This window comes from Hypomesus transpacificus, chromosome 15, assembly GCF_021917145.1.
Source record: "Hypomesus transpacificus isolate Combined female chromosome 15, fHypTra1, whole genome shotgun sequence".
NCBI classification, from domain to species: Eukaryota; Metazoa; Chordata; class Actinopteri; order Osmeriformes; family Osmeridae; genus Hypomesus; species Hypomesus transpacificus.
In genome coordinates, this window is record NC_061074.1 from 12,715,916 (window position 1) to 12,742,588 (window position 26,673).

General features: G+C 45.7%; 1 protein-coding gene across 4 annotated transcripts in view; it reads left to right on the plus strand.

Moving 5' to 3' along the window:
* cadm1b (cell adhesion molecule 1b) overlaps window positions 1-26,673 on the plus strand; it is a 68,149-nt gene that overhangs the window by 29,228 nt on the left and 12,248 nt on the right. For 2 of the 4 annotated variants that reach the window (XM_047036477.1, XM_047036479.1), the window contains exons 2-7: window positions 16,672-16,707; window positions 19,653-19,799; window positions 22,263-22,415; window positions 23,160-23,297; window positions 25,507-25,665; window positions 26,458-26,554. In XM_047036477.1, coding sequence (XP_046892433.1) covers window positions 16,672-16,707; window positions 19,653-19,799; window positions 22,263-22,415; window positions 23,160-23,297; window positions 25,507-25,665; window positions 26,458-26,554 — 730 coding nt within the window. Of the gene's footprint in view, window positions 1-2,969; window positions 3,052-16,671; window positions 16,708-19,652; window positions 19,800-22,262; window positions 22,416-23,159; window positions 23,298-25,506; window positions 25,666-26,457; window positions 26,555-26,673 lie in introns of those variants that run through there. The other 2 variants (XM_047036480.1, XM_047036478.1) reach the window with 2 other exon arrangements.

Genomic DNA, 26,673 nt, shown 5'->3' on the forward strand with positions numbered 1-26,673 from the left:
AGCCATCGCTTTAATGATGCATGGGTAACATGAATACTGCACAGACACTAGAACAGCGTGTCAGGGGGGGAGAAGTTGAACATTGGCGCCATCAGTTAAGTAAAGTAAAAAAATGTGAAAGTGGGGAAAAGTAAATGGTGATCTGTCATCCCCTTAAGTACTGTTCTTCAGACTGGGAAGCTGACCAGCGGACATTTTGTACACACCCACTCTCTGTAGTGGTTTGGTGAGAGGCCATTTTGAGTCTTCCCACTCAATGTGGCGCTGAGCTCTCCTCCTGAGAGCGTCTCCTCAGGACGACCACAGCCCGCTGACTCTCCACCCACAATGATGGATGATGGAATTGTTATTCAGCATTCCCGCTCTCCGCTCCGACGCCAAGCTGCTGTCTCCTTCGATGGCTATTGTTCTCCGGTCGTCTGGAAGAGTCACCTTTAGCCGATTGAAATAAATGAGAGATAACCAAACTGAGACATTAATTACAAAGTTTATCTCCCGGCTAAAGTACACCAATAAAGGACGCTAATAAGGCATCCATCATAGAACCACTATAGACGTGGCTAAGGTCACCGGGAAGGGGTCACTGCCTGTAATGGATGACAGTCGGTGGGACAGGGAGAAGGTTAGATGAAGTCTACTTAGAAGTTTTAGAACTAAAATTGCTCATACCCAGCAACTGGTTCCACTCTCACCTTCGGAAAATTTAAACTTTTTGGAATGGAATTTACTAGATTGACCATCACTAGAACATCATGTTGCTTGTATGCCTAGTTAAGTTGGTTATTCTCATTCACTTCCTTTCTGCTGTTAAGTGAAAATGTACCGTAAACCGGTACATTTCTGATCACGCCTGATTAGTTGAAAAGTGTGAAAGTAAACTCAAGCTAGCAGGACCCTCAAACTAGGCCTGACAAGCACAGGGGAACTCTTATTAGCTCATTACATCTCCAAATGCATATCTATGATCCAGATCGCTATCAGATCGAGCTGCAGATAAATCACCCCTGAAGACCATCATTTACATTTCATTTAGCATATGCTCTTATCCAGAGCAACAGTAAGTACAGGGACATTCTCCCTGAGGCAAGTAGGGTGGAGTGCCTTGCCCAAGGACACAACGTTATTTGGCACTGCCGGGAATCGAACCAACAACCTTCTGATTAATAGCCCGACTCCCTAACCGCTCAGCCATCTGACCCCCCTATGAACGAGTGGTGGTCATACGGCTCCAGTGGGCTCCTCATCTGACCGCAATGCTTTACCTTAGCGTGGGGCGTGGGCATTGATGCGACGACTGCATTTGTAGCCGTACACTAGCTGAATAGTCTCATCAGCAACACATGCACTTCTCTGTCAACCACGAGGGGGGAAGGTGATTACATAGGCCGTATTATTCAGACGCACGACAGCAGCACTACATATCCTGTGGCGGGAGTGACGAGCCCTGACACTCTCAGGCTGTGTCTGTACTTCCAGCTCTCTGCTCCTGCATAAACCACAGGATCCCTCCCTTGCCAGTGCGATTTTGGGTGACCATATTGTAGCTTTTGGCAAGGACTCAGAAATGACGTCTCTGACATCTCCTCTGGTGCACCAGTAGGATTGCACCAGCTGTTACCCGTTTGCTCTCTAATGTGTTTTTTGTTAACATTTTATCAATTGTCTGATAGTGGCACAACCTGGGGCCATGCTGTGATGTCGAGCCGTGGAGTCGATACTGGCCAGTAATACAGAGGACCCCGTGAACGTCTAAAGATCTGTTTGATATTCTAAGAGGATTGATGGACCCACTGTGCAAATTAGAGATCTGCATTCATACAATAACTATATGGATTTCATGAGGCTAAACAAGGAAGCTGCAACTGTGAACAATTGAACAATATGAACAATACTGCGTATAAATGAATGTGAATGCGAAATGCATGTGAACACAATCCTATGCTCAGGTTGTTCATCATTACGTGGGATTACAGCCATGTATTGTGCAGTCCTGCTGAATAGAAAGCTATGTACTGTGGAGAAGAAATATAAGGCAATCCCATTAGAGCTGATTAAAGCAAATGTTTCTGGGTAAAACTGTTCCTTTTAATCACAGACTGAGGGCTTTCTCCTTCACGCTGTGCATCATGGAAGCATGAAAACACATTTATCAGTTTTAGAAATGACCAGCATGCTCAGAGGAATTGCTTACATTATGCAAAGCAGCAACGTTTCTCCCGCGTATGCAACCTTCTTTACTCCTAAATATCCATTATTTACTTGCTTTCTTGCATATCCAATTACAAAATGCACTTTCCTCATTATAACAATCATAGGCCTAATAAAAAATCTCTGTGGTGGTAATTAGTTATACTAGCGTTGCAAGGATGCTTATCCTTTCATATTATTTTTATGTTTGTCATCTATGACCGTCTGTGGCTTGTCATGATTTATGCCTTTGATTACCTCATGTAGACAGAGGTGTTGGATTGGAACCTTCTTGTTGTGGGCCGTTTCATCTATAGCTATATATATATACATAAATATATATATATATATATATACAGTATACACTGTGTATATATCTTTTAGCTAGATAGTCAGATATCTGCACTTTTAGAATTGCCAGTTAAGTGTATCCTCAGCCATGTTATGCATCTTATAGTAAAATGTCTATGTGCTTCCTGGAGTGTGAACCATATTTGTGAGAACTTCATGGAGAGTGAGCTATGTCTGTGACTAATTCCTGTTGTGTGAGATAAGTTGGAGATCATTTCCTGTGGACATTTCTCCTCCCTCTTGGTGTTGTTTGGAGCCGTGGCTGAATACAAGGTTAATATCTATATACACCCTTTGCATCCGTTTGACCAAACTGTAGGAGTACAATGAATATGTTGCTTAAAATCCTTGCTGTTTCTCTTGCTCAGTGCATTGATAGCTGACCCTTCATGGTGGCCAAAGCTTCATGTTAGCCCAGGATTGCCTGTCATGTTAAGGGCCTTCTCTGCTCATCAGTCATCAGCCACAGCTAAAGCCGCTGGATCTTCGCCTGGAGACATGCCAAATGCTTCGGTGAGAGGTTAGACATTGAACTACAGAACCATCAGGGGAACATATTCTGGGTTTACAGTTACAGTCAGTATAACATTTAGTTTTATTCCTTCAAATGCTGCCAAGCTGTTTGCTTGTTACCCTTAACCTGGCATATTGCAAGCTTGCAGTTTATTTCCAGGGGAACAGATATAAATACCAAATGTAAGTTCATATTTCAACGTAATCTGTTGACTGCACTATTGTACCATTCTCTGATGGAGTTTCAGCATGATTTGACCATGACATAACACACAGAGTGGAACCTATTCACAGTTAGTTCTGTTATGCTTCATTCACGTGTGTCTGTATGTGTTTTACAATCCACAGTTCCCATACCAACATTTATTTATGTTTGTTTGTTAGATTAGACAAATGGCCCTCAGTGAAATTCAAAAAACTGCTGTCATTAGGAATACACTGATACTGGTAGACAAATGTCTGTTCATTTGGTTGTAATACTCTGTATTCAGTACACAGAATGTATATTTAGTCTGTTTTCTACACATAATCGATTTTTATAAGAATTTTTGATCTTACATTGCCAGATCCTAGACCTATTTTACAAATAGCTTGTATAAGCTGCAAACTGTGTACAAAGTGAGTGTTGATCTAAAATCATAAACTGAAACTTTAAATTCTCAGCGTAAAGTACTGCCATTTGTCTGCTAACCTCTGCAATTGCAGAAGTATCTCCTTCTAGCCCTACCTTGATGTGGATGTGTGCTACAAGCACGGACAGGTCAGAGTTCAGCCCCCTGCCCTCACATCTCCAGCAGTGGGAGAATAGCGATTGACCAGAGGGCAACATTTTGATGTTGTAGATCAAATGGAGGCTTAGGAGGCCTCGCTATATAGACCATCCACTCTCACAGGCTGGTCATCCTCAGGGTGAGGAGAGCCAGGTGAATCATGGTTGCCATGAAAACCAGAAAGGCAGAAGCTAAGATTGGTCTAGGAATTGATTACGTCTATCAAAATGATGTTGTATAAGTATCCCATGAGGTAAGGCCACTGTTAGTGTAGTTGTAAGCTTCATAGGGTACAGCCTTTGCAAATACCTTCTGTATTGTTTTAATCAAACAGAACGCCAATGCCGTGGAACACATTTACATAGTTGCATCACATGTGAGACTTGTCAGGCATTTGAATTAAATGCCAAGACTAACATATTTTTCATAATAAAGAAGTGTGTTACACATACTGCTGTAGGACGCGGTGTCACGGCAAACTAGCGTACTTGAACTTTCCCTGTAGTGTTGTGTTTAAACAGAAGCAGGGTCGTCTCTCTAAGCACACCAGCTCTAGAAATAAGAGAGTGCATTACATTAATCTGACTAATGAGCTATCACATTGAATAAATAAATCTACAAGAACAATAATGTATTTTAATAAGAAATGCTAAAGGCCACTCGGATGAAAAATTACCTCTCAAAAGTCTTTCAGTATAGAATAAATCTGATTTCCCCAAATTGTTGAAAGGAGCCATGCGAAAGTTGATTTTAATAATTGATCAGAGAAAAGTGCTGGGAAAGCTTGTTGATAAGGAGGAGAATAGGTCTAAGTGTTCGAATCGCGAAATCCTATTGATCCTTTTTGAATAACGCTTAGTGGAAGAGTCCACGACTTTGGGATTATTTATGGATAGTTGTTGACCTTAGCTTTTCCCTGGAGATGGTGTTTAAAGCTATGGAATTGGCTGCCAAATCTGCACATATATAATGATAAATCTAAAGTGACACCAACATTCAGAGTCTAGAGATATAGCTGCTCTCAGCTTTATTTTTTGGACCACAGACACATACATCATCATCAGGTACTATGGCAAAACAGCTTCACCCCAAGGACAATCACTTTCACTCACTCACTCACTCACTCACTCATTCACTCACTCACTCACTTTTGTATTCAACAAAAATGAGGTACTTGGTTATTGCATCCAACCTCCTTTTTTTATTCATCACTTTGCAATTTTACTTACTTTAAGCTGTCGTTACTTATTTTAGTCGTGTTACATGCTCACAGGGAGATTGTTTGTTCAAGCACTGAGGCAAAGTGTTCGCAGTGTAGTTTGGCTGAGGGAAATCAAAACAAAAGACAGAGGTAGAGCACAGCAATTACAGAGCAGCTGTGGCTATTGCACGCTGCACATGGCACCCTTAATGTTCCTCTCCACAACTGAGTCACAGGAAGATCCTCTGTCGTGGTACACCAATCCCATCATCAAGTTGTCATTTCTCCTCTGGTTTCCATCGTCTCCCCATGTGTGTCATCTGTCCAGCCAATCTGTTGGTGGCTGGTGGGCTGAGGACTGGGAGACAGATGTCCAGGAACAGAATGGTTTAAAGATGCTTTATGAAGTCGCTTCTCTCCGCTCCAGTGCCTAACTGACACACGACACTTTCAGAGGGCAATCAGACGGAAATGGGAAATTTGAGCAGTTTCAGATGAAGCTCGTCTTTTTTTTCCCCGAGAGCTTGTTAGTACTCTGCCAAATGAGTGTCTCATAATTTCATAGCCAGTACAGCCCAGTTATCTTTGGCATGTGATTACAGGCTCCCTTCTTTATACAGTGGTGGAGTAAATTTACTTTCTCCCTCCTCAGTACATTCTTTGTAATTATTATTGGATTATTGGGGAGTAGCATTGTGTTTCGTCAAATAAACATGGGCAAAGTTGTTGTATCCACAGTTGGCCCAGTCTCACCACTGTTGGTAACATCACATGCCTCTTTGATGCCTGATTTCAAATAAGAACTGATGGATTTGTTCATGTTAGTATACATTTAAACGTATATAGAATTTATATCTGGGGATTTTTGGATGTAGTTGATGCGGTCCCTGTTACGCTGTGTGTTTTGGGGGGGGGGGGTAGTATCCTAGCTGATTTGTGACAGTTGTTTTTGAGTTTTTTATTTTTATTTTTTTATAAGGTGAAGCAGCGCAAGTAGTTCACTGTCAGAGATTCGTCTTTTACAACAACTGACGGAAATAATTCAAAGTTTCAGAGGCTGAACCAGAGATGAAAGGAAAGAGCTCGACATTCAGAGGAACAGCAGGAGAAACACAGATACACCTCAGGAGTCCGTTTACAGGAGAGCCGTCGCTTAAAAACAGGTCTTGATTGCTAATGACACTGATATATTCATGGGCCCAGTGAAGCAGAGTTCCTACTTTCAGTTTATATATCAACTCTGAAAGCTCCCAACCCTGAACTAGAACCTGCGTCTCCTGCAGGCTGCCTGTATGATACTGTGCAGCACAAGCTGTTAAGGCTGCCTTTCTGAAAAGCACCATGTGAGGTTATTTAGAAGTAGAGGTTGTATTCAGTTTGCTCAGCATCGTCATGAATCAACTGAATCAACAGTACAGTCTGTTCATGGGTGTTAATCACGTCTGTGTTTCTGTCAGCGCCCGCGTGCTCTGCTTTGTCTGGGAGTTGACTCTGATGTGGAGAGTTGGGGAAGTGGAATTAGCGATGGATTACAGGTGACTTGAGGCTCCTGAATATCCTCCTCGTGACTCTTTGGATCTGAGCTCCCCCTTTGAAGTGGTGTCAGTTTTTAAATATCTCTCTACTCTCATGTCTAACCATGGGGGATTTGGGTGTATTTTGGGGGCTGATGAAAGCAACCTAGCATCAGTACCCCATTGGGAAAGCCTTACAAATAATGAACTATGACTTGTAAGGACAGGACATGCACACTGGCTCAGCCCACAGAGCTGATCTTAGTTCAGTCACTGAGTGAACCGTGTGCATGTATAGTCCTTTAAGAAGCAATCCGATGTAGACCGACGTGGGATCAGCTGTCTGCCTCACTACACTGAGACGCTGTTTGCTCTGTGGTTTTAATGAGGGTTACAGTATGTGTGTAATGTGGCGTCGTCTGATTCATATTCTTGACGAGCTGTCTAATTGTTCACATTTTCCCAATCCCTTGGCTCCTCTGATGGGAATTCATTTAGCCTTTATTTTACCTCATTATACGGTTCTGTGTTAGTGCCAAGCCGTGTGGTATTTAGCATCGTTGAAATTGAGTTTGGTAATCTCATTAGAAAATGAAGGCTGTTATTCTACACCACCTTCGCAGTGTTGCAGTAAGCCAGCGCACAGTGAACAATCATAAAAAATGAACAAATTGATAAAGGATCTCGGCTTGAGTATAATCTCTGAGTGATGCGTGTAAGAAAGATTTGACACCATACATCCTCACCCTTCTTCAGCCAACAACACATTCCACATAACAAAACAAAACGCATCGTGTCACCATAGCGACCATCCAGGTTACCAGACATTCGATCCGGCTGGGCCGCAGCTCTCTCATAACACGAATGTTCCCCCACCCCCCCCCCCCCTCCCCCCCCAGCAGGCAGCGTTGCCACACCGCCTCGCATTTCTCAGCGTTTCACCTTGTACACAGATCAGGGGCGAGGAGAGGCTTCTGGGAATATTCTTCATTTTCAGGGAGCCGTCGGACACTCATCCCACCGCGCCACGGTGGACCTCACCTCTTGGAGAAGTGGCTTTCATTTCCATTATTGGGACAAGCTGAGGCAGTGATGGATCCACGCAGCAGGACGAAGCAGTCCCACCTCTGTCCGGTGGGTGTTCACAGTGGCCAACCATTGCCAGCCTCGTCTCAGTCCAAAACCAGCGATGGCCTTGTTGTGTCCTTCACCATCCTGCAATAGGGGACACACGTAGCACGACGTTCCTCCTAACCAAAGCTCTGCGTTAGATGACTGAGAACACAGACAATAGTGTATTATGCCTGTGAGCACAGACGAGCTGTTTCACTGAGTCCTCTGTAATGAGTGGTGTTTCAGCTTAGTAAGGAAGCCCCTGACGTGTTGATTTACAGAGGCAGGAGAGTTTTCTACTGTGTTAGTCCTTAGTCAACTCAGCTCACAGGCACGCTGCTGTAAAGCTTCAGCCACTCTCCCTGAAGACCCATTCTAATCCCCTTATTCTGGTCATTACTGACTGTGTGTGTGTGTGTGTGTGTTTGTGCCTGTTTGTTTGCGTGTGTGTTGGTGTGTGGGTGGGTGTCTTTGTCAATGTTTGCTTGTACGTGTGTTTGTGTGAGTGTGCATGTGTCTGTGACTGCAACAACTCAGTCAGTGTTGTCATGACGCCCCTGACTGAAACCCCGGGGGCCAGAGAATGACACGGAGCGGCCAGACAGAGCAACTGACTAATGCTTTAAACTGGTACACACACACACACTTATCTGACCTGACATTAGTGATGCGATGCCACAAGGGTTCAGCCGGAGGGAAAATAACATTGTTGTTCGCTAAGTCAGCCCCTTTTGAAGTTGAAATGGTTGGTTGCTCTGGGTGAGCTAATGTGTTAGGGCCCGGAGCGAGGGGCTGTAGAGAGTACTGGTAGAAGGCAGCCTGTAGAATACAGGCCCCCTGGAGTCCAAACCATACAGGTTAACCATGGTGTGTGGTTTGGCTGCAGCCATGTTGCCATTTTGCCATGTCGAGGCACAGAAGGGAATGCAAATGGAATAATGTGTGCGTGTGTGTATATATATATATATATTGGAGAAGCACAACAGTAGTAGTAATGGTCTGTTCCTGTGGAGGGCCAACTGGCAGGCAGGTAATGATCAAAGACTACGTTTCCTGTGCTTCATGTTGGCCTTCTGTGCTTTATAATGGGCTCAGTCCGCAGGCAGTGCTAACTCATCACATGCACAGAGAGCTTCAAACACACACACACAGCAGACTGCACTCACACACACTGGAATAGCACACACTCGCATACATACTGTTCAATCTGGTGTCTCTATCTTGCAGACACTCTGTACTGTCGCAGCTGAGCCGTTGACAAGCTAACGCTGTCATTTGATATTTTTCAAGGCACTTCAGTTGCTTTTTGCCTCCATTAAGTTCGACATTTATGACAGTTATGACACAGTTATGACAGAGTTATGACACAGTTTCGACACCGTTTCTTACATTATGGAAGTGTTAGGGGGAGATATTATTGCAATAATGTTTTAATAAACATTTAAATAGCATCTAATTTTAGGCACAAGCAAGTAGTATCATCATTTACTTTGATATATGACATACTGTACATAGTGTAGGATTAGGAAAACACACACACACGCTTGTTTATTTTGTGAAATTGTGATTGGGCAGGGAAACACCACGATGAGTCGTTACAGTATGAATTAACTGCAGAACACCAACATTATTATTAAACACACTCACCTAACACACACCACCCACAAACATCCCACATCTTCTCTTACTGAGCCCTATGTTAGACACACGCTCAATATAAACCACAGAGCTCTTACCACAGGCCTGCTCTCTCACTCCATCTCAACCTCTCATGTCATTTGTAGCACATCACACACCATAAAATATCAATCTGGGCATGGGACTGAAGAGTTATAGTCACCCAATTTCTCTTTCTCCATCTGTCTCTCTCTCTCTTTCGCTCTCTCTGTGTCTCTCTCTCTGTGTATCTCTTTCTCGGTATCTGAGCACACCTATCTTTTCTAACTCAGGTGTCAAACCAATCAGGGAAATCTCACCTTCAATCTTGTCTCTGCTGTTGCAAATGGAGTCCACAGGGGAGAGTCTGGCCTCTGCTTTGCTCTGCCCGCCTCTGCGACACACAGTATAGCACGTTCTGGTGAACAAATTGAGTCCAGTCTGTACAAAGTTGAAATGGCCAAAATGTAATGTTAGTAATGGTTATGTGTGTGTTGGAAATGAGTTTTGATGTTGATGATTGTTCTGTGTACAAATTCTCTTTACCGGGAAGATTAAACACTGCAGGGCCGCAGGAAGGTTGTCTTAGTGAACTGTATTTCTACGCTCTGTTCCAAATCAACTAGCTGTGTGTGTGTGTTTGTGTGTGTGTGTGTGTGTGTGTGTGTGTGCGTTTGTGCGTGTGTGCCTCTCCAGGCTAGTCCCCACATGCGCCGTGGGTAAATTGCTGATTGGCAGACGAATCGTGAGCTAGATGTAGTCAACATCAGGGCCAAATTAACAAGCAATTAACCAGCGTTCAGGTGATTACCCGGCCAATCAAATGAAACCTACTCAATGCAGGTAGTGGGAGCATTAAAAGCTGATTTAATCGCTCAACGGCAATACTCCTCATATGACTGACTCCTTACACTTGGATTTAATCTGGTGTTTTAATTTAATGGTAAAAAAAAAAAATCCATCTTAAAAACCTTTGTTTCATTTTTTCAGGATCACATCTAAACATATTCAAACAACAGTTATGTCCACTGCCTCTAATCACAGTCTCCATTGTAAAATGTGTTCTTAAACTGTAGGGGGTACAACTACATCATGAAAGCCAGCGTTTTAGCTGGTTTCCATTAAAGTTGATAAATCCTGATATTGTTTTATCAGTAAAGCCGCCTGCCATTCACAACAGGAAATAGAGCATCCATGAATTTTTATGTGACGGTCTTTGTTTGTCTGGAGAACATAAAGTGCCCAGTATTATAAGCTCAACTCAGCCCTTCGTTTCAGGGAGGGCCTGTCTGTCAGGGAACCTCTGGCTGACCCTGTGCTGCCGATCCCCTGCTCTGGCACAGGAGAAACACCCAGAGAACCTCGGAAATGAGGAGCGAGGCCGCCGTAGCTGTTTCCACGTCAACGTCCAATGATTGATAGTCATTTGTTTTGGCATACAACATAAACTAGGCGGCCGTTTATCACTAGTGCGAGGGGGTTTCCAGGGTGTCTCTGCAAAGCTCACTAAAAATCATTCATTTTCACAGAAGCAGGGGGACGAGCCAGGCACTAATATTAAATATTCATGTGGTCCAGTCTAAATGATGTGGCCATTGGCACACAGTTAGTGAAGCCTCTGTGTGCAAGGAAGGAAATGTCAAGCTGTGAATAAATGAAGGCAGTGAAGTCGTATATTACCCTGCCATTGGGAATTTACTGGAGTTGCCATTCGGTGTGGTCACTTTGAATAGATCTCATTTATAATCAATACACAGTAAAACACTGATCCATAATGCCACGTCTGCATGAACCAGACCTGGGCAGCCTTCATCAGCTCTCCTTGTAACTCTATTCATACAGCATACCACACCAGGTCTGAAGAGCACATATGGTCCACTTCATAATCTCTTCTTCAATTTAGTCAAGGGCTGCTTTCGTCCTTTCTGTCAATACTGCCACATTGTGATTGGCTGTGCCCACATCAGGTCGATGTGAAATCACATTCCAACGTGCCTACCTCGTGTGTGTTGTAATGGATAATGTGTTTACCGTGAGGTAACCTGGCTGTGCATCAACTCAGAGTGCACTATAGTCTGCTAGATTGGACATTGAATTTACCTGACTGTGCAGTGTGTGTGTGTGTGTGTGTGTATATTATATTTATTTTAGATGCAGCCCTAGTATGGACACAGCAGGGTTGAGGCAAACAACGTAACCATCAACATAATTCACAAACATGAATCCATTGGACATAAAATACTATTTTAGTGAGGAACACTGTGTCTCATGTAAATGACGAACTGGAAGATAGCCTGGTATTGACTGCTGCTTGTAATGGTATGCATTTTTAGTCACACACACACCCACACACACATAGACACACATCCTCTCTCTCTCTCTCTCTCTCTCTCTCTCAATATCTGACTAATGGGGCCGAGGGGTGGAAATGGTTCCATCAAGGAACACATGCTCACTTGTCGATGCACGCACATGCGAGCGCGCCCACACACGCGCACACACCTGATTGATAGCTGTGATTTGACTGAGGAAAGGGAATAGGAAATTGAAAAATGGTGAGGGAAGATTGGAAACAGTGCGCTGATTATAAACTCTGGAAGGAAACAAAAGGCCCTTCCACTTCTCGTACAGCGCCACACAAGCTGGCAGCAGGTGTGTGGGACAGGTGTCTGATTGAGGCCCACAAAAGACATTACAACTACAAACAAATGGATGTATTTAGCGTCCCTGGATGCAGTTAGCATTTTTAGGCTGATGGATGTGATTATGAGAGTATGAGAAGCAGACAGGCGAGCTGGAGAGGGGGACACACGGAGAGAGAGAGAGAGAGAGAGAGAGAGAGAGAGAGAGAGAGAGAGAGAGAGAGAGAGAGAGAGAGAGAGAGAGAGAGAGAGAGAAGAGAGGAGGGGCACAGGTGCTGGAGAGAGTGGGGGCAGGGAAGCAGTTATGTTATTGTTGTGATAAAAAGAATCCATCTGTAGAATTAATGATATGCCTTCAACAAGGTCACCATTCAGGGCCCTCCTGTGGGGGGGCGGTATTTATGTATCTGTCATTTTGTAATAGAGATTCTATGCTGGAGGCGGCTGCTAGCGTGAGCTTAGGAGAGGACCAGACAATTGGAGACATCATAGTGCCATAAAGGAGTGTATTGCAATAACGGCTATATTGAATAATTACCCCAAATTCACCGCTTCTGACAGAGCTGCAAACTTTCTCCAACTGTTGTGGCGGTGTATTGTACAGAGACATGCGGTTGTTTTTCATAAACATCCACATGCATCATGACTGAAGCACAGCTTTTATATTCTTGGAGAGTCCAGACAGTGAGTGGTGGTGCAGCAGCTGGTTCTTGACCCCCTTCGGCAGCCTCTCTTACCCCCTGACCTGCTCCTCTCGTCTGGGCTGGTGGTGAGGATGACAGGCCTGGAACCAGCTCCTCGCGATGTCCTAATTATCCCCAACCACACACACACGGGCGCACACACACTGGCACGAATATGCACACTCACACACACACACATGGACAAGCTGTCACACACACACATACAATACACACACACACACGTACAGATACACACTGTGTGTCCTGGAGAGCCATCACAGCGCAGGTGAAAGAGAACCATCTTCCCGCGAATGAACAAAGGGAGCCCCTGATCACTCTGTAAGAATGTGGAACCCCTTCATTTGAAAGGAGGGGATAATATGATCAGAGCCGTGCAGCATATAGACTCTGGGGTATGGGAGCACTCCCGTGACATTACCGCCCAAGACGGCTTGATGTACTTAGAGCCAAACGGAGCTCAGTGTTGGACTTGGTGCGTCGTAAGCAGAGGTTGTAGTGGAACAGACACCCAGAGTCAAATGTGAAGACGCCCAAGAGGCAAGGGGTTTTCTGCGGATCTCCACTTTCTGCAGGGTTTTGTATGGATTTGTTATGGCGTCATATCTGACATAGGGGATGCATTTTTGTTTGTTGACCTTACCTTCATTTCATCACAGATGGAGTGGCTAGTCTTAATAGATCAAGTTCATTGCAAAAAAGCCTTGAATAACTCATTGCTTTGATTTCTTAGATGAAATAATGTTGATTCATGAGTTACCATTTGAATATGTCAAATACTGCACTGGCAAGAGTGTTAACTGGAGTGTCACAACAAGATGTTCTTCATGTTTTAATTCATCAATACGTAACTCGGGGAGAGAACTGTCTTTCAGAGCTTTTCTGTTTATCTAAAGATGACGTACTTGCGCTTCTCATTAAATCAGAGCACGTGACATGTTTGCAGAGCACAGAATATACCTCGCATTTTTTGGTGTCCTTGCCGGCTTCGAGTCACGACGCCCCCTCGATAATTGGTCCTTGATTTCTCGGAAGTTGCTGTGTGGAAGGAGCCCTGGGGTTAGGGACCATCAGAGACAGGGAGGGAGGAAGAGCTGTTGACCTCCTGTCGTTGACTCCTCAGCACCACTGAGACGAGAGCAGCGCAAAACACACTCACAACCTGAATCGCTGCGATAACCCTTTGGTTGCCAGAAGTGTGTGGTATTTAGATACGTTTGCACCCAGGGGTGTTGAGAAGTCACGTGTTATCATTCAAAGCCATGCAGGCGAACCTAGCCATGGTGTGTGCTTGTGTTTCCATCAATACGGTGCAGTTAAACCCCCTCTTTCCATCGGAAAACTGTATAAGAAGGGATATGACCAAATCTCGCTCTTTAGAACAGTGTATTGGGCAAACAGTCCGTGGATGTATTCCAATGGTATTCCTGGGTAAGACTACTTGATTAAAATTGTTCTGTCTGCCAGGGGGAGGAATTAGACCGAGCACTCCCTGGAGTGATACAGGTAATGGTTTTCAGAGATAATCCTGAGAAAAGCAGACACGTGGATTACTCTGTCTGGGAAACTTGGGAGGGGTCAGGGCAGGTTTGGCGGGGGTGTAAGTGGGGGAATCACTGTTGAACTGGAGGGGCTCTCCAGTGTGACGGCCATGTTAAGGTGCTGTGCCATGGTATGCTGTGAAACCTGAGAGAGGAGGAGATGGAGGATATGGTACTGTATGATTTTGTTTTTGAGTTTGTTCAAGATATAAATGTGATCATTCCTTGAATCCATCCGCTTAAATCTATTACCGAATAATGGAAATATAAGCACGTGCCTCTTAATATCGAGGACCTTCATTCTGGGTGGTTGCCTGTTGGTGAGGGGGGCTTAAACCATTTGAACTCTTACTGTTCAGAATGGAGACTGCAGTGGCCGGTCTCTGTTTCTGGGGCCCACACAGCAAGCCACAACTTTTCCATCAGATTTTCTTGAAGTATAACGTCTGCTTCCCTCTCCACAATCTTTTAATTAAATGAAGGCACAGTGGGTTACACACGCACACGCACACACACATACACTCACACACACATACTCACGCTCACACACACACATGCACACTCACACACACACACTGGCCAACCTGCCACTGAGAGTCCCTGGGTCCCCCAGCATGCCAGCATCCTCCTCTGCTGGGTCCTCACACACAGAGACAGCCACACTTGGCTGACACGAGATAAGCTCCCGATCACGGCTAGAAAGATGGAGGGAAATGTTTCTCCTCAAAGGAAAACGGCAAATTTAAAAGACACCATGCCGGCCGAGAGAGGATATGTTACCTTTTCCCCCACTGTTTGGACTCTGCGGCAGAGGGAGGCCGCCCCACAGATTCTGTCTCCAGAGATCTGCGTCTGACTTGCCGACTGGAGCGTTTTGGAGTGGGTTCACTCCTGCAACAGCCAGAGCGTCAACACATGAGCTGGGAGATAGTTAGCAAATTCCTACGCCAATTACACTCTCCGTCATTCATTTTTCCACAACTTATCAGACGTTTGCATGTACTGCCTGCCGTGCCTTTGCTCACCATGAGGCTTGGGGGGGGGGGGGGGGGGGGGGGGGGGGGGGGGGGGGTGATCACAGAGGGGAGGAGTGGGGGAGGACAGAGAGGAAGTGAAGCCTGGATGGGAGAGGGGGAGGCCGGGGGGGGAGAGCTGGAAGCTGGGGGGGAGGGGGAGTATGAGGCTGGGGTGTGAGAGGAGAGGGTGAGGCAAGGACAGACATTGTTTGGAGGACGGTCGCCTTGCCTGGCCTCCGCCCGCGTGATTGACAGATCGGCACGACAACCACACTCGCACGGATGGCATCACGCGCTTTCCCCCCCCAGAAATCTGTCCATCAGTGCTGTCTAAGCAGAGCGACAGCCATGACATGTAATCACAGACGCACTAGCACCTCATAACTCCTGCCTAATGGGCTGCAGGTACAGGGCAGAGCCGGGCAGAGCCAGGGACCAGAGACTCGACCAGCTGCTATTTATAGACCTGTCTGAGGCCACCAGCAGCAGGGAGAGGACAATGCCATCGGGTTAGAAAAGACACCGGGCTGTATATCACTGTTCCCTCTGATACAGCCCTGACATGGTCACAGGGACACCCTTCTTATGGATTCCTATGAATCTGAACTGGGGGTTCCTTAACGAGTGGGGTGGACTGTGGAGATGAGACTGACGGTAATGAATGGTTGGTTGACCGCATTCTGTGTGTGATTACTTATTGTAGTATTTTACAGCTGGCTTTATCTTTAGTATGTGTGTTTTGTCCCCTGTGGCAGCTGCTGACATGTTCAGCGTGTTTACAGGAAGATAACAAGGACATGTATCATTGCCTCTGTCCCTTATTAAGACAACCACGAATAATCCAATGCTCAGAGCACTGTGTAACGGCATGTTTTTTTTTTTTTTTGTGATGCAACCCTGTGGTAATTTGCACTGGAATTAGAATGCAGTTGTTGCTCATGTGAATGACAGTGTGTAGGTGGTTGTAGACTCCCCAGGGGCAGGGTTCTGGGCAGTGCTGTTGGGGTCTTGGGAACATGCCAGTCTCCCATGCCTGGTGGATGAGATGCCAGTCTCGGATGGGTACTTCTGTGAACCAGGGGCCTCCCAGGGGGGCCGCGGGGCAGTGGCCCCCCTGACCAAGAGCAGCCTGGAATCTCAAGCAGAGTCGAGGACAGAAAGCAAACTGCAAATGTGGCTGCCTCGCCAGCTAGACTGTCAATATCTCTAACTTTGAGCAGTGTTGGTGTTACAGTCGGGGCTTGACTTCCTCGTCCTTTTGTGACGAGGTTTTAAAGCGACACATTTCCAAAATACTGTTTGTGCTTCGAGTTTGAACGTTTAACATGGATACGATGTTTAACGTTGCTCTAAGTCATTTATGTTCCCCTGATTGCAAATCTTTTTCACTGTCATTTGACCAAAGATATGTTGACGTTATGCTTACAATTTCTTGTTTTCTCCTTTTTCTCTCCACATTTCCTTAGTCACCGGTGCAACAGGATCTGCTGAAATCATGTCAGGTACATTTTCCTGTCCTTTCTTTGGTCACTATTTCTGTTATTGTTGATTACTGTCCAATGATGTTCGTGTTGGCATGCTGTGAAATGTGTTAAGTGTGGTTCCTTTACTGTAGTGCAGTGGACACAACGCTACACCACTCGTACAGTAACAGGGTAAAGCACCTTGAACCAGCTTTACTGGGGGGAAACATATCTTGACATTTTTCAGAGCTGGGTCTTGTCACGAGAACTCATCTATGTAGATGACAAAACATATGAGACGAATGTGCCTGCAACATGTAATTCCTGCGCCCCCCCCCCTTAGGCATCCAGACCTTGAAAACAGTGTAGTGCAGATTAAACCCAGTGACAGTGGCTTCTTACTCACACAGAAGTGTCCTTGAAACAGCTTCCCCTCATAGTGAAAACCCCTTAATGAGTGAACAGCCGATAGGGAGGGCTGCTCGATGCCCAGTGAATGGAAGAGAGTTAGACAGAGACAGTTACATTGTTAATAACTGTCTACTTGTCCTGGTGCCTGGTTGAAAGGACAGGGCTGCTCCAGACAGCTGTGACTCAGGGAAGGGGAACGATCGCCGGCTAATCGGGCTGTCCTGCTTTCCCTGGTCCTTTCATGTCTTTTGATAAAAACTAGAGGGATAAGTTCAAAGAGCTGAGGAATTTGATTCAAAAGGTGCCCTTCCAAACTTGAACAGAGGAACTAAAGAATTAGCTGAAATATTTCTCGATATCAACCCTAACCCCTAAACCTTTTTTTTGCCGCCGCACCGGCAGAATGCGTCGCTGACGAGGGTCTCATGTCCAACACATGCCTCTACACCCCCTTAGAAAGCACGTCGACCTTTGAAGGCCTGTAATTAATTCCCTTTGACGGTGTCATTCAGTATGTTCTGATGCAGGAACAGGAGGGCAGCCATGTGTGGAAATCCTGGCACTTAGCTGTCTCAGACAGCTGCTAGGATGAGTGTGAATCTATCAGCCAGTCATCTGTGCCCTGCTCTGCCCACTCTCTATGCCCCACCCACCCACCCCAACACCCACCACCCGGAATTAATGACTGCCTTCCCTCATTTGCACCCAATCATGACCAGGATGCTCAGGCAATTGAAATGTTTACTCCAATCGTACAAACCCTCCATGTACCACAAAGTGGTCTGTTTTTGCTTTGATGGGATTGCTAATCACAGCGACGTTATTTATGTGTGTTTTGAATTGGAGATGAGCCTAGCTGGGGAGGTTGGAGGGGGTCCAACCCGGCTTGGGGCAGTCGAAACCTTATGGATATTTTTTTTTTAAAGCACCTCCTTTCCTCTCTGTCCAACTGCTTGAGAGCTCAGTAACCTTGCTTTGAGGTTCCTCTGGCGTTGGCGTTTGGACTGCCAAATATGTTTGTTTAAAACCAATTCACTAAAGCAGACATAAAAACAGTGCCGCAATTCCTGGCTCCTCTCCTGTGTTGGACTGAGATTCCTCAGTCCAACACTCTCCATTTGTAACATTACACGTGCCAGTTGAGCACACTTAATAAAAGTACTTTTGATTGGGGGCTAATGACCCAAGTCATGTACCAATATTTCTTACTATACTTCTGAATATTTAACCACACAGTACGCTATCCTTCTTTCCTTTGCTTTACCTTCAAATAGACGCCTTACCAGAGATAAAACAATATGTTCTTTCGTCATAAATGGCCTATTTAGTAAAGTGTAGACACTGGCAAATACCAGGGTCCATTTTCACCTATTACTCCCTGTGTTTGACGTCCCAATATCTATGGCCAGCTGCAGTGCACAATGAAATGAAGTGTTCATCGCTGCAGACAGGTCTGCGATGTGTTTTCTCCTCAGGAGGTTAATTTCCTATTGCTCGCTGCTTTCACCCAGCTCATTTGAATCATGTTAGTTTGGCTGTCTGTTCCCATTATCACTATCGGAAAATGCAGGTGCTCTTTTCCCACTTTGTAAATGTCAGCACGGTGTCTGACAACTCAGGCATGCAAATGTGCTTTTGATGTTTCCTTCGGAGTGTGTGGATGCGAGTCTTGTTTCTCTGCAGGTGCGAGCGAGTCCAAGGCATTTAAAAGCATCCTCCATTCTTCATACCGTTTTGGACAGGCATATATAGCACAAGGTGACTTTTGATCCCCCCTCCCCCTCCTTTACCCAGAAATACACAAGAAAACCTTTTTTTCCACTGAAAACCGAATGGATGAACTGTCCAGGGCGTGATAATGAGGACTACTACCATAAAACAACATTGCAGAGACTCTGGACACGGGTGTGACCGTCCTAGGCCACTGGCTTTCTCTGTTTCTGACACACCTTTTGCCTTTTTTCTAAACATAGGGTAGAAAAACACAGCTCCCAGAGCTTTGTCTATCTGTCTGTCCCTCTACCCCAGCACACACACAGACACACACCGAAAGTTAAACAGTGTTGCCAAAGCAATTTACAGCTAAGGGAGAAAAAATACAATTATAAATATATTGACATGAAAGAGAGACTAGATGCTCTCCATCTCTCTCTCTCTCTCTCTCTCTCTCTCTCTCTCTCTCTCTCTCTCTCTCTCTCTCTCTCTCTCTCTCTCTCTCTCTGTCTGTGAGCAGTAGTGCTTACAGGCCATCTGGCACAGATTCCAAGGGCCAGTCTAAGCTGGGCGATCGATACTGCCAAACAGAGCACAGGCCCCTTATATTAGAGGGATTAGAGATGTGTCCTCAGCAACAGTCAACCTAGCTATGTCTTTAGGGGTGATCTCATTGGAGGGTTTGCTTTGGCCTCATGTCTTGTGTGTTGTGTCTTTGTACGGGGACGACTTAATTTGTGTTTGTTCTCTTGGAACGATGTGTCACTCTGTACGGTTAACGGAATCGCTCAGCTCACTGCGAGGTCACAGGTAATGTCCTGTAATGCCGACCCTCCCATTTTTCTTTTTCCCCTCTGCAGTTGAAGGGCAGAATCTCGGTACAGACAATGTGTCCGTGGTTGAGGGAGAGACGGCGACCATCAGCTGCAGAGTGAAGAACAACGACGACTCGGTCATCCAGCTCCTCAACCCCAACCGACAGACCATCTACTTCCGCGATGTCAGACGTAAGGACGGCCGCTCTGGACTCGCTGCCTTCCTTCACCACATCCTCAACCCCCTCAGTACACACCTAGAGTATCTCACAGACAGACACCAACTCACGGCCCCTACGATGGAGCCGTCACATGACAGGGTCTCCTACAGTAAAGAAATTGCTCTGGTTTTGACAGTGACGATGGCACATTACAAGGAGCCCTTGAGGATGGGGGTTTGTGTGTCAAGGTTGAGATTGTGTGTGTGTGTGTGTGTGTGTGTGTGTGTGTGAATAGGATACCTTGAATCCTGAATTGTAGAGAGGATTGTATGGGTCGATGTGACGTCTGGATGGTATGCAGTGGACGGATGAAAAACATTTTCACTGTCCTTGGTTTAGATTAGAAATATGTTCAGAGTATGGCTTCTCATACAGAAGTTTCCACTACACATTTTCATATGCAATTCAAGCCAGGATTCAAGGTGAGCACTACATTGTATAAACTACTACTTTCCGAATCTCTTTTTGAGAGTTGAGAGAGTAAACTCAATTTTCTTCTAGGCAGACAGTGTTATAAAAGGCTGAGCGCACATCTTAGTCGTGTTTGAGTTCCTAATGTAATGTGTGTGTTTACCAGTAATGTACAGAATGTCCTAGAAGAGACATTTCGAAATAACGGAGGTCTCCTAGCTACTGACCTGAAAAGAAAAACAACAGATGAGTCAGTAACAGCTAACTTCTTAAGGCCTCCATCACCATCGCTGGATGTGCATGTGGCCTGAGTGTTGCTAGAGCCCTAAAGCCATAACTCAACAAGATCAGCGAGGCCTCCACTTTCCTCCTCTCCGTCACGTTCCTCCTCACGTTCCGTTTAAACATTCAGCTCTTTTCTGCCCTTCCACAGAGATCAGCGTCGGTGCACAGGGCAGGCAGTGATGAAGGGGAGGAGCTTTACAGGCTGGTGGGGTTGTGGTAGTTGTTGGGTTGGGCCAGAGCCGGTTTCAGATTTATGTCTTGGCTCCCTGATCATATCTGGTGACTCTTGCAGATGCCTGCTGGCTGATAATTGCCCCTGCAGAGTGGCCTGGTAGACCCCACAGCATTGCTATTCTGGGCTCAGTTCCAGGAGGGTTGCTGCTGCAAGCACCCCCCACCACTTCCCCCACCACTTCCCCCACCACACACACACAACCCCCCCCCCCCCCAGTCTGGTGTCATTGTTACCTGTTACCAGGACCTTGTTCAGCACTGTAAAGGACTCTGCATCTGTGGAGGATAACGACAGTTAGCGACACACAGCCAAAAACACGACGACACATTCCTCACACGGGAAACACCACTCATGTTTACCGTGTCTCGGTGTGTGCTGTACAGTCAGTCTCACGACACACCAAACTGCACTGTCATCCTCCATTGCATTTGTAGTGTATTCATGTCATAAATCCAATGTTAAGACCTCATTAATCGCACATTACTTATTCACTGTAGTTCTTCACTTTGACAGTGCAGGAATGCAAACTGTATATTTTCTAGCTCAGTACCTTGCTGCCATAGACTGATGTAAGCGCCTGTCTCAGTATAAACTGATTCATGTCAACTAGATTTAATGCCTGCGAAACGAGAGGTTTCCCTTCCTCCTAAGCCCTTTGACTCTCCGAACATGCCAGTCTCATCATAGCTCTTTGAGGAGGGACCTCCAAAGGGCTCGTCACGTTACAAGACAGGATTGGGAATGAGGACTCCTATTGACGAGGCTCACAGGCCTCGGTAATGATCAAGATGCTGAGTTGAGCCTTGGCAGGAGAACATCCCATGTTTTAAAGATGGGTTGAGTTCAGTTCCTGAGCTATCTCTACCATGAAGGCAGACCTGGTACTGTACACAACTAGCATTCGCTACCATCTTGGGGCTATCTATGTAAAACACGGCTTGGTCTTTGAAAACTACTCAGAAACAAGTTTGTTAGAAACTGTAGAACGCCTGACCACAGCCAGACTGAACCCATGCAGTCCCTTTTTCTATTCGGGTACCTTTGATGGAATATAGCACTTATTTTCTTTGCTCCACTTCAGGGTTGTGATTTAATTTATTATGTATGTTTCAGCCTTTTTTCCTGGAAGCTCAATGCGTTCTTCCATGACCAGGAGACTTCCTAGCTTGTTAGCAGTCCTCATGAACACGCGCCTCGCGCCGTGGACTGTAAAGCTGTTTTATACGTCATCCTGGATGTACTATATTGAAACTCACTTCTCTTTACCTTCACTTTAGATGAAATTCCTTCGCCCAGTCGCTCATTCTCTCTCTCTGATTATTCATCAGTCTCACCTTTCTCTTTCAATCTCACTCACTGACACACACGCTTTGCCTCTTTCCCCCTTTATTTCAATTCCTGTTCCGTCCCCCTCTCATCCTCTTTGACCCTCTCAGGGTCTTCTTCTCTCGTGTTTGCATGTCTCTATTCTATATCCTGACCGTCTCCCGTGTTCCTCCCCAGCCCTGAAGGACAGCCGGTTCCAGTTGGTCAATTTCTCAGACAACGAGTTGCGGGTGTCTCTGTCCAACGTGTCACTCTCAGACGAAGGACGCTACGTTTGCCAGCTTTACACAGATCCACCCCAAGAAGCCTACGCTGACATCACTGTGCTGGGTATATATCACACACACACACACAGTATCAAAGTTTCCTATAAGGTATTCTATCCATGTTGAATGGTATACTTTTGGTTTCCATGTTCCACGGTCCTCCAGTCAAGTGTTAAGTCATAAACCGTGGATATCAAATGTTCATTTATTTGGCTTGATTGATTTGCTTGATTGCTCTTTGATCCTGTTATATTTAGCCTGAAACAAAGCAAAACGTAAACCACTTAGGCTCTCTCGGAGCTCAGCATTTTAATAAAAAGGAACAGATGCATGTAGGGATAGCAGCGAGTGTCATAGACTGGGTGGTTGTTGGCAGCTGTGTTGACTCTTGGTGACTGTTAACTTGGCTGCTCCAATTGGTTCCCTATAGAGACTCAGCTGTGCTCCGCAGTGGTGCTGTGGTGTGAAATTACTGTCATAGAGTAGCTTTATTGTACATGCAGACATCCTGCAGGATTAAAAGGGGTTTGAGTACATATTAAAGTGAGCACTCCAGATATAGAATTGAAATCTAGCAGCAGAATATCTGGTATTTAAAAGCTCTTCAAAAAATATCCAACTGAGTTTCTCTTCAAGTGTCTCAAGTTCAGCCATTCACAGCTTAATGATTGATTCAACTGAAAAGATTGGGTCTGGTGCAGGACCTGTTATTGTTTGGTTGTGTAACGTGTGTGTGTATGGGGGTGGATGTGTGTGTGTTTTTGTATCTCTGTGTGGGTGTGTGTGCATGTCTGTGGCCGGGTGCCAGTTCCACCAGGCCTCCCTCTGATGGAGTCCAGGGAGGAGGTGGTCAGTGAGGGGAACGAGACGGAGCTCACCTGCACAGCCATGGACGGCAAGCCGGCGCCCACCATCAGATGGATGAAGGGCGAGCAGGACTTGACAGGTCAGTGGAATAACAACCTGGACCTGCTCCCTCACACTCCTCCGCCCCCAGACCGGCTCAGCCCCCTCCCTGTGAAGCCTGTTGCTGTGTCTCCTACCCGCAGCACATCCACCCTAAGGTCCTCCGTGGAGGATTTCACTTCATTAGGATGTGAGACCTCAGGACATGCTAGAATTCAACAGCGTCACCCACCCACATGGCTGTAATAATTTGTTTCATTTCTTGGTGACAGAGCAGTAATACCGAAGACAGTTGCAGTGCAGGGAGGATAATACAGGGGGCTCTTTTGGTATTAACTGCTACCTACCCACCCAGTAAAGACTGCTGCGGTGGAGGTGCACCTCACGCAGACCAGAGTGTGTGGACATGTATGTGTGTGTAGATAGTGTTACTTTGTGAGTGCTGTGCAGGGCAGTGTGTGTTCTGCATATGGAGTGTATTTTGTACGTGCTGTGTGGTGTGTGTATGCTGTACAATTTGCAATATCGTCTCAGCAATAATATCTGATGTACATCCAGTTACTCTCTCAGTTGGTTATCCTTCATTCAACAGCCAGTTAACCAGTGCTCCTGGAGATTATAGTTATATATGTCAATGTTAGCTAGATTTCAGCACATTTTTGTCTTTTCTCAAAGGTGTTCATCAAAGTTGAGAGCATGCTTAAGCTGTCCATCAATTTGAGCTAGGAAGTAATCAAATGATGTGCTCCCCACGTTTAGCGCTAATGTGATATTTTCTTTAGGCCTGTAATAAATGTTTGAATGCATTTATTGACTTTTGTCTCTGCGTTGGAGTGCCTGAGGCCAGCTCTGGGCTGTAGGGGAGGGGAAGGCAGTGTTGTGTGGTACACCCCCTCACCGCCTGCCTGTCCTCGCACAAACTCATCATTTATTAAACTTGTGCTTATTGTACAGCAAGAGGCAAATTTATTTCAGTCGTTTCATATTTACACAAGTGTGGATTTCTTTCTAGTTTGTTGTCAAATTATACAGGCGTTAGAATGGAGGGGATTCATTTGGCTTGTTGGGCAGCTAAAATATTTAGACAGAGGGAATCTAAGCTAATACCTTCTGCGGCTCCCGTGTTGCCGAAGTGGAAGTCAATTTCAGTTTCTGAGATGTTGAGTTGGGGGGGGGAGGGAGGTGGGGCAGATGGGTTGAGTGCTGGCTGGTTAGATCAGGGACAGGCCACCAAGTTGAGCTGGGCTAATCTGGGCTGGCAGGAGAGACACAGGCTCAGACACGCAGTCACGTCCTCCAGCACTTCTGGACACACTGCTCTCTTCTCATGATTGCAGGAGATAAGGTATTAATTAGCTCAGAAGCACATGGTCACATAACAGCATGTGCGCTGAAAAATTATGAATAATGACTTAAAAAACAACAGTATTAAACACCCAGAGGGATGGATCCATGCTGACCCGACGTGGGGGGTCGGATGTTGAAGGAAGCACGTACGTGTTTGTGTGTGTAAACGTGTGTGTGCGTACCGTATTTGTGTACCGGTGTGTCCTGGGTTTAATAACTATACATTGGGCTGTGTGTGTGTGTGTGTGTGTGTGTGTGGTGGTCAGTGTGTGCAGGAGCATCAGAGTATTGCCCTCCCTGTGCCCTGCTTGTCTCCCCTGTGACTTGCAGAGATGGAGGTGTGCTGTGGGTCAGAGAGGGCTTGTAATTATTTCCTCACTTCATTAACTGCAAGTAAACCATCACACTCAGCACTGCGCCTAACGCACTGCCCCTGTGGCATTGTAATGCTCTCTAAATGAATGCCCCTCTGACAGCCAGAAGCCTGGCGGGCAGCAGATTACTGCAGGGTTAGCCCGAATGCCGCTCAGCCCCCGGCTGTACAACACAGGCTCATCCTGGATCTGCCATAACCAACCCGCATACCCTGCGATGCTCTCGTCCAGGGTTGACTGCTAATATGACTATGTATTCATATGTATATGAATGAGTCAGGCCCCGGCAAAACGTCTTGCTAATATGTTCTGCATGCGGTCCGGCATGATTATGTTAATGGATAAGGCTACATAAATAACGTATGTTCTGTCTGTCTGTCTGTCTTTTTCTGTCCACATCTGTCCATCTTTCTCTGTTTGTCCATCTGTCTGTCTGTCTGTGCACCTGTCTGTCTGTCCATCTGTGCACCTGTCTGTCTGTCTGTCTGTGCACCTGTCTGTCTGTTCATCTGTCTGTCTGTGCACCAGGCGAGTCCGAGGTGGAAGAGACCTATAACAAGATGTTCACCGTCAGCAGTCGTGTGAGCTTTACCGTGGCCAAGGAGGACGACGGGGAGCCGGTGAGCTGCATCATAGACCACCCGGCCGTGAAGGACCTCAGAGCTCAGAGACACCTGGAAGTCATGTGTGAGTTACCCGGCCAGAAGCAAAACACACCTGGCCAGGAAGTGGATTGACGCTAACTCCTCTGACAGAAGGGACCTATGAATGAGCCCCAAGAGAGCAGTCATCCTCTAATTAGACAGCGTGCTGTCTGTGGTCTAACAAACGCTGGAGAATAACTCCAATGAGATACTGTACCATCACCTCAAGGGAACAAGTACATTATGTTCTTGTGTCAGATATGATTGGCTGTTCTTCAAACGGTGTATTGATTAAAGAAGTGAAACGAGAAGACTTACACTGTGTTGAACGCCAGAGAAAGGTTGAAGTACCCTTTTTTATGTCTAGCATACTAATTTATTCAGAAAGCTGAGTGCCTTTGTCTGACCTTTCTTGGTAAAAGACAGAAGAAGCTCAACTGGAACCGCTTGACATTTTGGCAGTCTTTGGCTAACATTGATAAAAGAAAAAAAAACATCTACTGAAGTTAGATAGACCAGGGTGCCTGGGAACCTGAGTCTTCTCCCATACATGTGTCAGAAATACCCACCCTGCTTACGTAAGTAACTAGACTGAAATGCCCTGGTCTCATTCATGCTTTAAAATAATGCCACAAACAATGAAACACTGGCACCAGACAGTAGCATTGTATCTCAAGAGCTTGTCTGGCTTTATTACAGTAAGTCACATCAAAACAGGAAGGAAGTTCCTTTCCTAGCAGTCTTAAGTTCATTTTGTATCTTTTTGCAGTGGTAATAATTACAGTAACAGCATCTAGCATAACTTTTCAAACTTCTGTCTCTTCATTGCTTTCAGATAAACCGGAAGTCAAGATAGTTGTGGAATTTCCGGAGGGTTTAACGCGAGAGGGAGACAATCTAGAACTGTCATGCATAGCAGAGGGCAAACCACAGTGAGTATTCCTTCAGGTGCTTCATTTGGATTCCAGTTCCGCCCTATCCTTGGCTCCAACTGTCAGAAGACAGAAACATGGCGGCTTCAGCCCACCTTATATCCCCTTTCTGCCAGTCC